Source organism: Passer montanus, unplaced genomic scaffold (genome assembly GCF_014805655.1).
Source record: "Passer montanus isolate IOZ18808 unplaced genomic scaffold, ASM1480565v1 scaffold192, whole genome shotgun sequence".
Lineage (NCBI taxonomy): Eukaryota > Metazoa > Chordata > Aves > Passeriformes > Passeridae > Passer > Passer montanus.
The window spans coordinates 256,568-271,840 of NW_024366503.1; the positions used below are offsets into that span (position 1 = coordinate 256,568).

The 15,273-nt window shown below is 45.9% G+C and overlaps 1 protein-coding gene across 2 annotated transcripts; it reads right to left on the reverse strand.

Annotated features, from left to right (window-relative positions):
• Positions 1-63: 63 nt before the first annotated feature.
• Positions 64-14,316, reverse strand: POLR1B (RNA polymerase I subunit B). Of its 2 annotated transcripts, none has more exons than XM_039706438.1 (14): positions 14,175-14,316; positions 11,825-11,971; positions 10,868-11,000; positions 9,713-9,849; positions 9,009-9,232; positions 8,131-8,302; positions 7,079-7,250; positions 5,992-6,273; positions 5,275-5,408; positions 4,617-4,787; positions 3,869-4,025; positions 3,072-3,268; positions 2,421-2,674; positions 64-1,604 (listed from the first exon to the last, which is right to left on the reverse strand). In XM_039706438.1, exons 2-14 carry the CDS (start codon positions 11,942-11,944, stop codon positions 725-727), a joined length of 3,033 nt encoding a protein of 1,010 aa, XP_039562372.1. In that variant the 5' UTR covers positions 11,945-11,971; positions 14,175-14,316; the 3' UTR covers positions 64-724. The 2 variants fall into 2 exon arrangements, with proteins under 2 accessions (XP_039562372.1, XP_039562371.1); XM_039706437.1 differs by having other exon boundaries at positions 13,864-14,197.
• Positions 14,317-15,273: the final 957 nt, after the last annotated feature.

Here is a 15,273-nt window from a genome sequence, read left to right on the forward strand (position 1 = left end):
TGCTGTGGGCTTAAGGGGAGGATGAGCTCCAGGCCTACAATATCCACGCTGCACGTGCACGAGTCAGGGTGGAAATGCCTCTGCTTTATTCTTCTTCAGCCAAACGCACCAAAACAAACCCCAAACACCAGCACCGCTCGGCTTGGTGACACCAAACACTTCCAGGACACACCCGGCAGGGCAACCTTGATTACTTGCAGTCAAGGCTGTGGCTTCACACAGCAGAACTTTGTGCCACCTTCTTTATGACTCAAGGCACATGTATTGAAGTAAAGAAAAACAAAACATGTACAATAACTTCAACACAAACCCATCATTAAGGCATACATTTTTCAAAGATTTTTCTTGAAAAAGACAAAAATAATTTTTTGTAATTTCCAGCATTCATTTCATGTTGTTTTATGACCTCTTCATACCTACAGTTTCAGCCTGAATTCAAAGAACCCCATCACTCTCAACCCAGGAGCCTGGGTGGAGCAGCAATATTGCCTGATTTTCATATGCATCTCAATAGCTGGTGATCCTTTAGAAAGTCCAAACAAACCAACAGAGCAATCTTTCCTTGCCCTACAGCTTGGCAAGCACCCTGTCAATACAAACATCAAAATAATCTTGGAATTCTTTTGAAGAACCTGAGAACTGACTTAATACCTGAAACTCAGGGACAAGGAGGAGACTTGACATGTGCCTCCTCCCTCCAACTATCACCACGCCAAGGACCAAGCTACTCCACATTGAGCTTTGTTTTTATGTTCATGGCCGCCAGCTCAGCCACAAAGTAGCGGAAGACATGGGGCACGGGGACAACCTCGATGGCATCCACCTCGCTGCAGACGGAGCAGGAATACCTCCTGCTGCTGGTCACGGAGGAGTGGGACAGTTTCTCCAGCACAGGGGACGTCATGCTGCCGCAGCTGGTGCACACGTAGGCCACGGAGCCGTCGGAGCAGTTGAACAGGCGGTCCTGCAGCAGGAAGGACGTGCCGTGGGCCAGCAGAGCATCCCGCTCCATCTCGCCGAAGCGGATCCCACCTTCCACGTTCCTGCCCTTGACAGGCTGGTTGGTGACAGCGTCTCGGGGCCCCGTGGTCCTCACCTGGAACTTGTCGGAGACCATGTGGCGCAGGCGCTGGTAGTACACCACCCCCACGAAGATCTCTGCCTCCAGCTCCACGCCGCTGATGCCGCTGTACATCTTCTCCGTGCCAAAGAAGTTGTAACCTGCGCTCGCTAAAGTCTCACCGAAGTATTTCAGAGCAGACTTCTTCTCGGTGAAGGTGAAGGGAGTGGCATCATAGGAGACGCCATGCAGGGCTGCTGACTTCCCTGCCATGCTCTCAATTAACATCCCGATGGTCATGCGGGAGGGAAAGCCGTGAGGGTTGAAGAGGATGTCTGGAACCATCCCGTTCTCCGTGAAGGGCATGTCCTCGACGGGCCACAGCTGGCTCAGGATACCTTTCTGCCCGTGACGGCTGGCAAATTTGTCTCCAATAGTGGGATTTCGGGGAACCCTCACAGTAATGCAAGCCTTCTTGAACTTCCCAGTGCCACGGTCGTTGCTGCACAACCGAACGTTGTCCACAATGCCCACTTCCTTACTCCTGTGTAGGTGGAGGAACAATCATAGCAAAGGTGTCAGGTTTGATAGTAATTTTTAGTTTCAAAAGGAAAATGAAGCAGAAAACCTAAACCACTTATAAAATGCCTTTGGACAGCTGAGAAACACCACCATTCTTCAAAGGACTACTCAGTAGTGAGAGAACTCAGACTATGTAAGGAAGCAATACAAAGGCATCTTCCAAGTACCATTCAGGTACCACTTTGAGGTGATCGGGTAATGTGCCACCCATGATTTAAAACAAGGACCATTTCAACCTGGTTCATCTGTATCACACTTTGTATCTGATGAACTGTGTCCCACTGCCATTTCCATTGTGTTAAGGCAGCAGCCCCTCTCCCTACCACCAATAAATTCACATCATACTGATGGGATTCCAAAATAAAGAACCTGATTCAGTTCCTCAGCAGAGAGGGAAGTTCAGAGCAGAAAGGGAAGGAAAAGTGTGAGCTTTGACAAGTGCCTTGTTCAGGGTTGTGCTCCTTCTATAGATGAGCCCTCAGCCTGGCATTCCATGTGCCAGGGGTCTGCTGCAGGCTTAACTGTTATAATTTCTACCTACAATCAGCACAGGCAAATCACCAAAAAAATATCCTCCTGGGATAAACCAGCTCTGCAGCACACACTGGCTTAGAGAAAAGATGTGACACATGCCTGGGAATCATCCACAGCATGATCTTCATGCTCTCTGTCATGCCATGGACACTATTATGTGAGGACAAAAGGGAACACCTGTAGGCAAAGGGCCACCTGCTCTCCTGTGGGGTGAGCAGAGCCAGGAGTGACAAGCTGTACTTACGGATAGTACACAGTGAAGGTCTCCCCAGTGTTGAGGTTCATGAAGCTGTAGAAGGGGTCCCCGGGCTGCAGGATAGACCCAACAAAAGGCAGTCCATCAGCATCCAGCTTCTCCCCAAGGTTTGGATCGCCAGGCTTGATGCCAAACACTAAGTTATCTCCTGCCCTGCTGGCTTTAAGGGAAAGGTCAATGCTCTCTGCCTTGATAACACTTCCATAAGCAAATCCTCTCTGCCAGGAAGATTTATTTACGATCTAAAAAGGAGAAACAAAAGCCCGTTAAAGACTTGCTGATAACTTCAAAGAAGAAAACATTTACAAAGGTAAGCATCAGATCAAAATGGGAACACTGCCTTTTTAAAGTCTCCCAGTAAGTCACCATTCCAAAAAGCTCAAGCCTCACACAACCCAAGTATTTTTCAAAGCTGGAAGGCCACAGCCTTGGACAAAGAAAGCTCTGCTCTACTCCCAGCACTTCCAGCACTGCCTGCTGTAAAAACACAACCACTGGGCTGCTCAATCTGCCCAAAGGGTGTGAGGACCAGCACAGACAGAAAGCAGGGTCTTCTCAGCTGAGTGTCACCTCTACTCCCAGTGCCCACATCAAATTCCTTCACAGGACAGCAGGATTTTTTTCCTTCTGGTGGCTTACCATTGCATCTTCCATGTCATAGCCACTGTAGGAGATGACAGCCACGATGGAATTGGTGCCAACGGGATAGCTGTCCATCCCATAATAGTCATACATGCTGGGCCTCACCAGAGGGCTCTGGGGGGTGTGCAGGTGGTACAGCTTGTTATCCGAGCGATCCTTGTAGTTGTAAACAGGAAACCCCATGGTCTGCTTTCCTGGAGGGAAGGAGGGAAACTTGGATTTATTCCTCTGTGTATCTCATTAATAAAAAGCTGGAAATACTTACAAATTTAGAGGAATTATCAATCTTAACCCCCCTGGAATTTAATAATTGTCCTAAGCCCAGCTATAAGTTTTCTATGAACCACAATACTCAATGCCTTTCACAGCATTTCATAAGGACTGAATCTAATTTTGTTTTCTTTTCTGCGGATTTTTTTCTGCAATTTCAAAATCCCCACTAAGGTTAGTGTGGTGTTTCTGGTTTTGCTTACTTGGAGATTTGTGTGTTTACTTGTTTTGTTTTGTCTTTTTGTGGGGGATGTATGTGTGTCTTCTCCCCAGTATTTCCCAGAGTGAGGCCCATGTTAGGTATTTCCAGGCCAAAATGCATTTGCTCCTGTAGCATCAATATCCTGACAAGGGAATTGAGTTTTGAGCAGTCATATTGCTACTTGCAGAAAAGTATGAGAAAGAGGTATGTTTTAAGGACACCTTTCTGAAAATACTGTCAGAAATTCAATATACTAGAGGCATTCATGAAGTGTTAATCCCTCTGCCCAGTGTTTTGCAGCACTGGGTACTTCAGCACTTACCCATCTGGCACTGGTACATGTTCCGTGGACTTTGGTTGTGGTCGGAGAAGGGAATGAGGTTGGCCACCACGCTCAAGATGCTGTGAGGGAAGAGTTCCTGGTGAGTGGTCACTCCAGGCACCACCTCTGAGTCCATTGTGGCCACGTTCATGAAGATCTGCGAACATCAAATTGGATAATGCTTGTTCACTTCCTGCTTTTAAAGGGAAGGAAACAAAACAAAGCTGTTTCCAATAGTTTTCTGTTCATTTCAGTTTTAGCTTTGGTTGTTGCCTGCATTGTAGTTGTATTAGCAAGACAAATCAGACAGCTGGTAAACCACCTCTCACAGATTAAGTGCATGGGAAGGAAGCCTGAAATACAAAACTGCAGTAACGTGTCCTCCTTTCTGTCTCCCACTTTAATAGTTCCAAGTGGATGAGCTCCCAACAATCCACTGCCTGGCTGCCCAGGAGCCATTTGGCAAACATGATGCAACACAAGATGACATGGTACACACAACACAGCAATCCTTCACCTCAAATCTTCACAAAGTTAATACCGAGAGCAGATCTGAAGATCTCAAAAAGATCTCTGCAGTCCAGCAATGACATTTAACACAAATCAATTTGCAGGAGTGAAAAACCCCCTTTCATCATGTATTCTAGCTCTTCAACACAAGCCTCATCCTCAGCTCCTTTCATAAATATTTACCAAACCAAATTTTGATGCCAGGTACCTCTGTACCATGGGAATATGCAAACCCCACCTGTTCCAGGGTCCCAATCCATTCATTCTTTCCATAGGACAGGTTTCTGACCGGCCGCACCATCCGGCAAGGGTTAGTGAAAATGAAGAGCCCAGGATACAGGCTGGGTTTTCCTGTCATCGGGATAAGAACCACTTCTGCCCGTGCAGGAAATCTCTTCTCTTGTGTTATCTGTTGGTGCAAAGAAATAACAATCTAGAAACACAAACCAAGTTTAACTAAACTGCCTCCACCTGGTCACGCAATGATAATGTCAGCCACAGGTGTAGCCACTAATAAAAAGCTATGGAGAAGAGTTCTTAGAATACTTTTAGAAAAACTTCCACCAAAAAAAGACATATTCTGTCTTATCTTGCCTTTTCCCAGAAAATGTTCTTTCAAAAACTGTAACTTCATAAACCAACAGATGAAACACATGTTTTCCAAGAAAATGTTCTTTCAAAAACTGTAACTTCATAAGCCAACAGATGAAACATATGGATTAATAAAAAAGGTAACACAACAGCATACTCTAACATACAGCCGAAGATAAATTACTGGGTCAGATTAAAAAAAAAAAAAAAAAAAAGGAAGCCTAAGAAGTTCCAAACAATCCTATTTTTGGCCACTGCATGAGGAAGATGTTTAGCTAAGAAACATTCCAAACAAGACAACAAACCTTGAAACGGCGGAGAGTTTGTGCAATCTCGGGAGCCAGCTCCCGCTCTACCCAGCCCACCATGGAGCCATCCAGCACAACTCTGTAGCACTCGGAGTAAGGCTGGCTTGGAGCTGCATCAATGGGGGTCACACCTGTGGCAACAGGGGGTTGATGGACAGAACAGCCAAAAAAAAAAGCAAACAAAACACAGGAGTTATTTCTGCACTTCTCAGTTCACACCAAGAAATTTTCTGAGACATCAAAAAATTCTTGGCAAAGCCACAGGCAGGTTCAGTGGAAAATGAAAAACATTTACAGCTTAGAATGTCATTCCTCTCCCCATTTTTCCAACTGAAATAAAGATTCTCATTATTGTGGTAATCACAAGTGAACTGCAATTCAAGTCATTACAAAGTTACTGCTTAGTCCAGTTTTTCAGAGCTGTGAGAAATTCCTTTTGCCATTCCTTGTGCTTCAGTGAACATCCTCACACTACAGGACAAGCTGAGAGACACTGACACGGAATTTTACAGGCTCATGTGCCTGTACAAGCAATGTAATATTTACCACTAAGCAGAAGCCCAGTGAGTCAAACTTGATTTCACTTCTCAACTGAGCAGTGTGCTGTGATGCTGTGTGAAGAACCTTTCCCAGGCATGGGGCTGCAGGGCAGGGAGGTAAGAAAGGAGAACACTTCACTAAACCATCAGGTTTAGTGCAAACAGTGAAACATACCCAGGGAACATAACAGAGGTGGAATGTCTGTCACGGGCACCATCTCGGTGACAATTTCACACAGAGCTGTCATGTGGTTCATGAGCCCACAGGGCTCTCCATCCGGGGTGTCCACAGGGCACAGGAAGCCCCAGGATTCGGGCAGCAGCTTGCGGACAGTCGTGGTTCTCATCTGGGAAAACGCTGCCCCTCTGTGTATGCAGCGGAAGTGCGAGAGGTAGCGGATGAAATTCAGCTTGTCCCCCACCACACAGAGACCACTGGCCTGCAACATGCCCAGCCCTAGGGAACAAAAGGGAGATTTATGTCAGGAACTCATCCAGCTTTAACAAATACAGGTTGATGTTACAAGGCAGTTTCTTATTTTTCACTGACAACCTCTAAAGATGCTCACACCGGATCCCAACAAGGTAGGTGCATGTGCACAGGAAACTCAGTGACCTGTAAGAGACCTAGAGACTTTAAATTCCAAGCTATTCCTTAAAATCTAGTTCCTTTTACAAACGTGTGGAAGTAATTGCCAGTGAAGCAAATAGGAACTTGCAGCTGGTATGTTTTATCAAAATTCTGCAGGTTTTTAATCTAATTTCATTTTCTAGTGGGTGCTCCATTACAACACTGTCATACTGGACACTTCAGGGAAGCATCAGATAAATCTGAATCTACATCAGCAAACCAATTTCTCTCCATTTAAACCCACATGACTAATGGGGCAGTTGTGATTAAAAAATGTCCCTTCTCTGTCTTACACTGCACCTTCTAAGAAGAAATAATCTTTGGGAAAGCAAATTGAATTATGGTCACTGTTTTGAACAATGCTAAATTTCAACTGTTCATCTGGGTGGAGGCTTTGCTTTCATAACTAACTTGTTCTATACCATGCACAATGCCTATACTTGTGCATAAATCTTGCCTTTTTCCTCAACTATCCCTTTCTTCAAACTCCTTTTAGCAATTCAGTTACAGTGCACAATGTCTGCCTATAAGCAGTTGTTTCCAGTTAAGAGCTCAATTTTACATTGTTCCTCATTCTGTTTTATGGGGGGAAAAAAAAGGAAAAAAAGGCACCTTAAGCCTGCAGATTTACCTGTTTTAGACCTCAGGTTACCAGTTGCAAGCAGATACTCAAAGGGCTTGGTGAAGTCTGGTGCCAGGCTGAATGCCTTCACCAGGCTGTCTGTATTTAGGTTGATATCTGCCTTTTCTGCTCTTTTCTCCAAAACAAACCTTACAGATTGCAGCCAGGTTTCAAGCCTCTCCTACGGTTTAAAAGTGAGAGATTTAAAATTAAAACAGGACAGGAAAGGCTCAAATTAGAACACCAGTTCTAATCCAGCACATCAGCTGCACATGCCACAGAACTCTGAAATTAGCAAGATGGACAACTTTTAAGGAACTGACAGTTTTCCAGACTTATTTCCAACACTGACTTCATTTTATCAAGATGTTGATGGTGTATGTCAACACAGAACTAAAAGGAAAACACCCACCCAACAGCTTGGCAATCATTTTCACCCAGAATGGTGATGAGTATGGCAAATGAAGTACAATAAGAGAATTTCATAAAGCAGAGACAACCAAAGCAGAAAGTGTACCTACAATCTGACCACAAGGGTAACTCTGTATACAGTGTACACTGTGTCTACTGTATGCTTTAAACTATTTAGGATATTAGTATTCAAAAAAAGGGGCCGTTAACTCACTCCCCTGCTGATCTGACAGCAAGGGCTAGGCAGGAAAACAACTTTTTCTGGCTCCTGGTAGCTGTTTTTCATAGCACTAAAATGCTTCCCCAAATTCACTTTCAAACCACTCAAGTAGTAGAGAAGTTTTGACAGGCTTTCAAAAAAACAACGTTAAAGAAAATTCTGGCTAAAGGGAAAAAAAGAAAGATTAAAGAAATATGTAATAACACAGGGAAATGTCTTATTTGGGAATGAGAACTACTATTCCACAGTGAACTTCATGGGACAGTCAAGCTTCTGAACACGACTTTTCTACTCCCAGCATTCTAAAATGAGGTATCCCTATAAATTTAATTGGAATAGATTAGTAGTAAGTTACCTGTTTAAGTCAAAGGCATGTTATCAACTTTCTGGTCCATAAAGAAATGTAAAGATGTGGGAGCCATGACCTTACCTTTAGGAACATAAGGAAAAGCTGTCCTGGGGTAAGCACCTCATGGTTCATAAGACTGTCTGGATTATCTTCCATGCATTCCCCTTTGGCAAAAGCATAGAGCTTCTGGGTCATCATACAGAGCAGGTAGAACTTTTCAATTCTACTGGTCAGGTGAATACAGATACAATTGCTGAAGGAAGAGAAAGAAGAAGGACAACCTCCATGATCTCTTCATGCTAGCTTCATGTTCTTCATGTCTCTCCTAAATAACTGTAAACTAATTTTTTTTTTTAATAAAAGCCTAACAAGGCAAGTAGACGTACACTACAGAATATTTCTGTTAGCACTATCAGTGTCCTGTCACAGAAACTCCAAATCTCCACTGCTATCAAGCCATGTATGGAAAACTGTGGTCTGAGCAACAGTCCAGCACAATCAAAAAAGGAAAACCACACCTAACTCCTAAAGCTGGAGGAAGAGCAAAACACATGCTTTACCAGAAAAATTAATTTTTTAGTTGAATGCCAAACTGACAGTCTCAAAGCCAATTCTTTCACTACTTTCTGACTTATTTCATATAAGAAGATTTTAAAGCATCTCTTTTCTGCCATTTTAAAAGACCAAAATTATTCAGAGTTGACAGAGATTGTGTGAAGCTGATAATAAACTGCATTATGTCTGTTCACCAAATGGATCCTCAGTCACAGAGCTACCTTTTAAGTTTCTCTTCTTCAACCTTTGTGTCTTTCATCAATGACATCACAAAAATCCCATCTAAATAAAAACTGTCACCCTCTTGTGAAACTGTTTTGGGAATAATTGTGTAAATCCATTAATACTCTCACATATGCCTATAAATCCAACACAATGACACTGGATCACAGCCACATACAGACCTCAGAATGAAATCTGCAGCCTGTTCATTGCTGTACCACTCAGGCAGGTTGAGTTTCACTCTGAAGCTCTTTCCCAGGTAGTCCAGGACGTTTTGCTGTGTCAAACATCCGGCATCCACCACTGCTCTCATCATCTCAGTAACACAGTTTGCATAAAAGGTGTCATCTTCCCTTCCTTTCACCAACTCTTCAAAAATCTGGTAGTCTGGGAAATTAACTAATGCCTGAGAGACAGAAGTTTATCAGACAAGAAAAAGAAGGTTGTAACAACATCTGTCTAGAAAATACAGCTAAAGAACTAAGGCTGTATACTAACTCCTTATTTATGTTTTCAGTGCTCTAGAAATACCCTTCCACAATGAAAACTGCAAAATGCTGTGGGGTTGAGATGTTTAGAGAGTAATGCAGGGGATATTCATACACTGATAATGATCTCCATCCAGACCATTCATTAGAAAAACCCCAGAAAACCATGAGCATGTGACTTCTCCCCTCATCTCCTGTCCCTGCAGACACCTCCTCTGCTGCAGACTGAGTGTTTGATCAGTGTTGCAGAGTTTGGATGACCTTGCTCCAATCCTAATTGGAAGGCTGACTGAAAACACTCCAAGTGGAATTATCTTCTCTTCATTACTTAAAATAAAAATGCTTTGCAACACTTCTGTATTTATGCAATATAGAAATGACAAGCATTCACTGCTTACCTTCAGAGCAAATCCCAAGGGGAGGAAGAACAACTCTTTGCGAAAAATGAAATTCACCATGACACAGCCATTTTCCAAGTAGTGAAGGTTCATGTTTATTGCAGTATGCTCATCCTTGACACAGTGCATCACCACCCCTGCAAAAATCACAACATCAGCACGAGCTGCACAAAACCAAGTGGCTGCATCACTGTGTCGTGTTTGAGGAGGTGTGAGACAATTCATGAGAGAAACTTTGGTACCTGATGGCTGAGAACATGAGGCAGATTACTCACTTCACTGTCAGTGTGCCACTTCAAATAAACACATGACCTCAACTCAGCTCTTAGCTAAAGAGGGCAGTGTCTCAGGACAGTCAGCACATGTGCTAAGAGGCTTGGAAGATGCACAAAGTTTTTAAAGAAAGACACAGGCCTCAACTATCCCGTCTGTAACCTTTGGTTGTAGGAGAGAGTAACACACAAGTACTGTTCCTAATGGCACTCTTATCTCTGTGTTTGGCTGGCAGTGCAGCAGCAGCGTTTCCTGGTCCAGCTCTATACTATCATCTGCAGGACAAACTAAAAACAGAACAAAAAAGGACCATCTAATCTGCCACTGCCTTGGAATAAACTAGTGTGGAACTACAGTGTGTGCTCAAGCACCATGGTCCAGTCAATCAGCAACTGGCAACACCTGGGTTTAAAATCCTACTTAACATTTGCTGGCTTAATTCAATTTTAAACTGGTTTTGCTGAGTATCCATGACAAAGGGAAGGTGCAGCCATGAACCTAGTTTACTCTGCTTCATGGATATTAAATCTGCCATCATGTATGGACAAAATCAGTGAAATTAGTTCATGGATTACACTGACTTGTAGTGAAGGTGAGGTTTTAGTTACATCTTCCACACAACAAAAGGTGGCAAGTGCTGCAAAGCCTGGAATAAAATCTCCTTGCTCCCCATGGGTAGCTCAGACAGCTCCCACAGGAAAGTCCCTGCTTCTTGCTTGTACCATCATGCTGATGTGTTCATCCTTTATTCTTATGTGCAGCAAAAAATATTAATACTAGAACTGTAAGAAAACAAACTACCAAAATTCAGGTACAGATGGTCACTCCTGTTTGTCCTCAAGCAGTTGTTACTAGGATGCTGCAGGAATCTGCTGAGCTTACCATACTCTGTGAAACCAGGGCCTCTGTTTTTCCACTTGTGTCTTGTCATTGCAAGAGGGAAGTTTCGTCTGGGCATAATCAGCATCCTGATTACTTTTTCTAAGCCATTGATTATAAAGTAGCCTCCCATTTCCTGGAAGGAGAAGAAAAATAATTTTAATACACTTAGAAACTCAGAATTGGCATTGTGAGTAGAAGAAAAAAATGCCTGTACTATACATGAAAACCCAACATTTAATTTGTAAATAGCAAGACATGATTCAGCACTGCTTTTGGAAAGCCTGCACTCCTTAGACTTATGAAGTCTAAATGCAGCAGAGTGCAAGGAAAAGGATGCATGTTCCACAATTTAGAGGAAGAAAAAACCTTTGTGATCAAGGGACCATATCTGAATAGCTGCCATTAACTTTTTAAAGTAAGTGCTCTGTAATTCTCACTTTGAGTTTATAAACCAGAGTTCATGGGATGCTACAAAAGATCTCTGGTCACATACAAGCTTACTTTTCTGATTTGCTTTTGTAGTTTTTCTCTGTCTTTTTTTTGTGAGTTCAAAATGCAGAGCTATATAAGGCTGTATTTAATTATAGACAGCTAACATGCTACTGGGGAGACAGGGAAAAAGCTGCAGAAGACAGCTAGGAATGGAAATGTCTCTTCCAATGCCTGTTCTCCAAATCCTTCTCTCCCCTTCACAGCACTCTCAGTTGTTGTGCAGCAGCTGAGAGGTTCTACACTAAAACTGTAGATATTGACACCAAACAGATCCCTGTGCTCAAGAACAGCCACAGCTGCAAACTTCTCAAGCTGCTTCATCCCCATAAACAATCTGCTTTCAAGAGAAAACGGGAAGTCAAACTTGAAACAAAATATCAATGTTCAAGCTCAGCAAAGAGAAGGTGACCTGACAGACGGCTCAGGTAAAACACAGACCTTCCTGACCCTCAAAATCCCCGTTACCTCTTCCTCCTCATGGTGCTGCATAAGGTCTTGTGGAGAAAAACCACAGAGGTTGCACAATTTGGACTTCACCATGATTGGAATATACCCTAGGGGCTGTTTGATAGTCCCTTGTGGCATGTCATTCACTGACCAGCTGATGTCGGCCTAAAACAACACAACACCAACAGTAAGCAAGTTAAGCTGCCCTTTTAAGGTTTCCTGCTATATCAACTGTACCTTTCACACAACCACAAGCAGCTGAACAGACTTGTATCACTGTAAAATGGCAGCAATAACAAAAAAAGAGCCAGTAGATATGTGCATAAAGATTACACTCTGGGCAACAGTCAGTGTGGGTTTACAGAAGGAAATCATGCAAGTCTGGAGTCAGGTGAAGAAGCTGCTGGCTGAGCAAACAACGTTGGTCTGGCCTCCTTTGCCTTCCAGGCCCTTCAACAGGGCAGCCTAAATAAAAAAAAGGCAGCCACAGGACAGGACAGGAAACTTCAGAAGGTAACAGTTAAAAGCAGAAGATAGCAAGTGTCCACTGAAAAGATAACCACACTACAGGCCTGACAAAATCTTTCCTTTCTTCACTTGGCATGTTCATGAGTGATCTGAAGAGCAAGAAAGAAAAGCATGCAGGAAAGAAAAATTATTATCAAGTTCTGGCAGTGTGTGTGAAGGAAAACTGTGGGAGCAAAGAATCCTAACTTTACATGCAGAATGATGGGCTTTGAAAGAGCTGCTGTCCTGCAGGAGAGAAACACTAGCACAGCAATACAGGAACATGGGTTCAACATCTGGCAGCAGCAAAAATGAGTAAACTGAGCCTCAGAAATTACTGGAAAAGGGAAGGGAAATGCCACTGTGCCTCTTTAAAACCACGGAACAGCCTCACACAGGGACTGCTACATCACCTGAAGTGATGATAAAGGGTCTACAGCTGCACAGCAGACAGGGGCTCACATCCTACCCTGGGGAACTGGGAACTGAGGGAGAGATTTGGAGCTAAAGCAGCACAGTGGAAACAGTGGATTGATTGCTGACTGTTTGCTGCTGTGCATGGGCAGGGAAGGGGAGAGGTTCACCTGCCCCAGCAGAAGGCAATGCCTTTTCACATAAGGCACAGCAAACTGTTCTAACTGCTCCAAGCATTCAAAAATAATTAAACAGGCAATTGAAAAATAAAAATTAAAAAAAAAAAAGAGATGGGAAATAATTCAGGTAAGAAAACCAAACTCAGCTGTATCTCAGAAAAATCTAAGATCCAGTGGGAACACAGCTGTGAACAATCTGCACTGCCCCACTTTCATTTTCAGATAGGGTACTGCACTTAAGAGTGGCTCTTATCATGGCAATGTACAGCTTCAGAGAAATTTAAAAAAAAAAGCAAAAAAAACCTCAACAAAAAAGAAAACAAGCAAAACACCTGAAATTCCAAGCAAGCACTCCTTTGCACCAGGTGCCTCACGCAAGCAATCAGCTCAGACACAAGTACACCATTTTAAGAGAAAACTGCAATGTGGAATCCTTTCACACCACAAAGGAAAATATTTGCTGGGGATGCTTCCTCTCCAAGCAAATTTCAAAGCACTTCACAAAAACCATGAACCTGTGAACAGGAGAGATTTATAGCTCTGGACTTCTGTATAGGAGTAACACTGCTTTTGAAACCTGGATTCCTGCAGAAACAAGGTTTGGATTATGCTGCTCCCTGGGATGACACAGGTCTCCATCCAAGGTCTTCCAAGCTGGCTGGCTGCTTGCAGGGAGAACGGGAAAGGAGGGCAGCGGGACCAGGACAAGCTTGATGTGCGGGGGAAAAACACCGAGGCTGCACATCACCAACACCCACGGGGGCAGCGCTCCCTGAACCCCCCGTGAGAGCGGTGAGCCAGGAAGGAACTACAGCACGGGGCTGGGACAAGGGACACGCGTGTGCGGGGCCCGGCTGGGACAGGGACACGCGTGTGCGGAACCCGGCTGGGACAGGGACGGGCGTGTGCGGGGTTCGGACGGGACAGGGACAGCGTGTGCGGGACGCGGGCACTTACGGTGATCCTGCCGCGGTAGGTGCTGCGGAGCCCGCGGCACTCAGCCGGGAACACCCTCCTCTCCTGGCACACCGTCCCGGCCGGCACGGCGGGAGGGGCGATGGACACCCCGACCAGCGTCAGCGCCAGCCGGGTGTCCCTCAGAGCGAACTCCACCGAGGGCACATCCTGCAACGGCACCGGGTCAGCGCGGGTGTGCGGGGCCCGGCTGGGACAGGGACACGCGTGTGCGGGCTCGGCTGGGACAGGGACACGCGTGTGCGGGGTTCGGACGGGACAGGGACAGGCGTGTGCGGGGCGCGGGCACTTACGGTGATCCTGCCGCGGTAGGTGCTGCGGAGCCCGCGGCACTCAGCCGGGAACACCCTCCTCTCCTGGCACACCGTCCCGGCCGGCACGGCGGGAGGGGCGATGGACACCCCGACCAGCGTCAGCGCCAGCCGGGTGTCCCTCAGAGCGGCCGCGTCCAGCCCTGAGGGAGCGCCCGGCCCCAGAGCCCGCCCGCGGGCAGCCGGCAGCTCCGTGCCCCCGACACGCGCTCCCAGCTCCCGGTCGCCCCCTGCATCCGTGTCACCCATGTCCCTCCCCGCGCCCCCGGAACAGGAGGCTGGACATCCACCCATGCCCGTCACTCTCCGCCACTTCCGCACGCCTGGAATGCCGAACGGCCCCGCTGCTCCCCAGCTCCCACCGCTGCCCAGGGCGTGAGGGCAGCTCCCGGGGTCCGGGCACCGCAGGGGCCCGCTGTCCCAAGGAAACACCGCAGGCCGTGGGGTTTGCACGTTTTAATGATGATGTGGATAGACGTGAGCTCACCGCAGAGCCGGGAGCTCGGGCATTCCCCAGCCCCACATGCACATGCTGGCGTGAGAGCCGCCGGGCACACGAGCCCGAGCCCTCCTCTCGCCGCCAGGGTTATCCCAAGGGCTGCCACAGCACACACGGTCATGGAGCACGATTATGGACGGCACAGCTCTCCCGGGAGAGAGCTGCGTGTGGAGAACAAGAGATGCTGGGAGCAGGGACATGCAAGCAGTCCTGAAGGACACTGGTCACAGTCACCTGGATGACATCGGCCTTTGAGCCTTTCTTAGACTTCTCCGGCGTTCTCCGTGGACTGTGGGCGGCCACCAGATTTCAGCAGAAGCACAACATGACTAACTCGTATGGAACAAGCCACATGGGAGTTACCTGAAACCCAGAGTCCAGGGGGACCAGACCCTGCTGGACAACGCAGCCGGAACACCTGGGCCAGAAATTCTTCATGGATGACATGAAGGGATACAACTAGGACTAGAGACATTCTGTGGTAGGGTAGGCGTCTTCTGGAAACCCAGCAGTATCCTGGGTGAAAGCTCAGGAAAGAGAGTAAGACCTTTTCTATTGACCTTTTAGCTGAAATAAACTAGA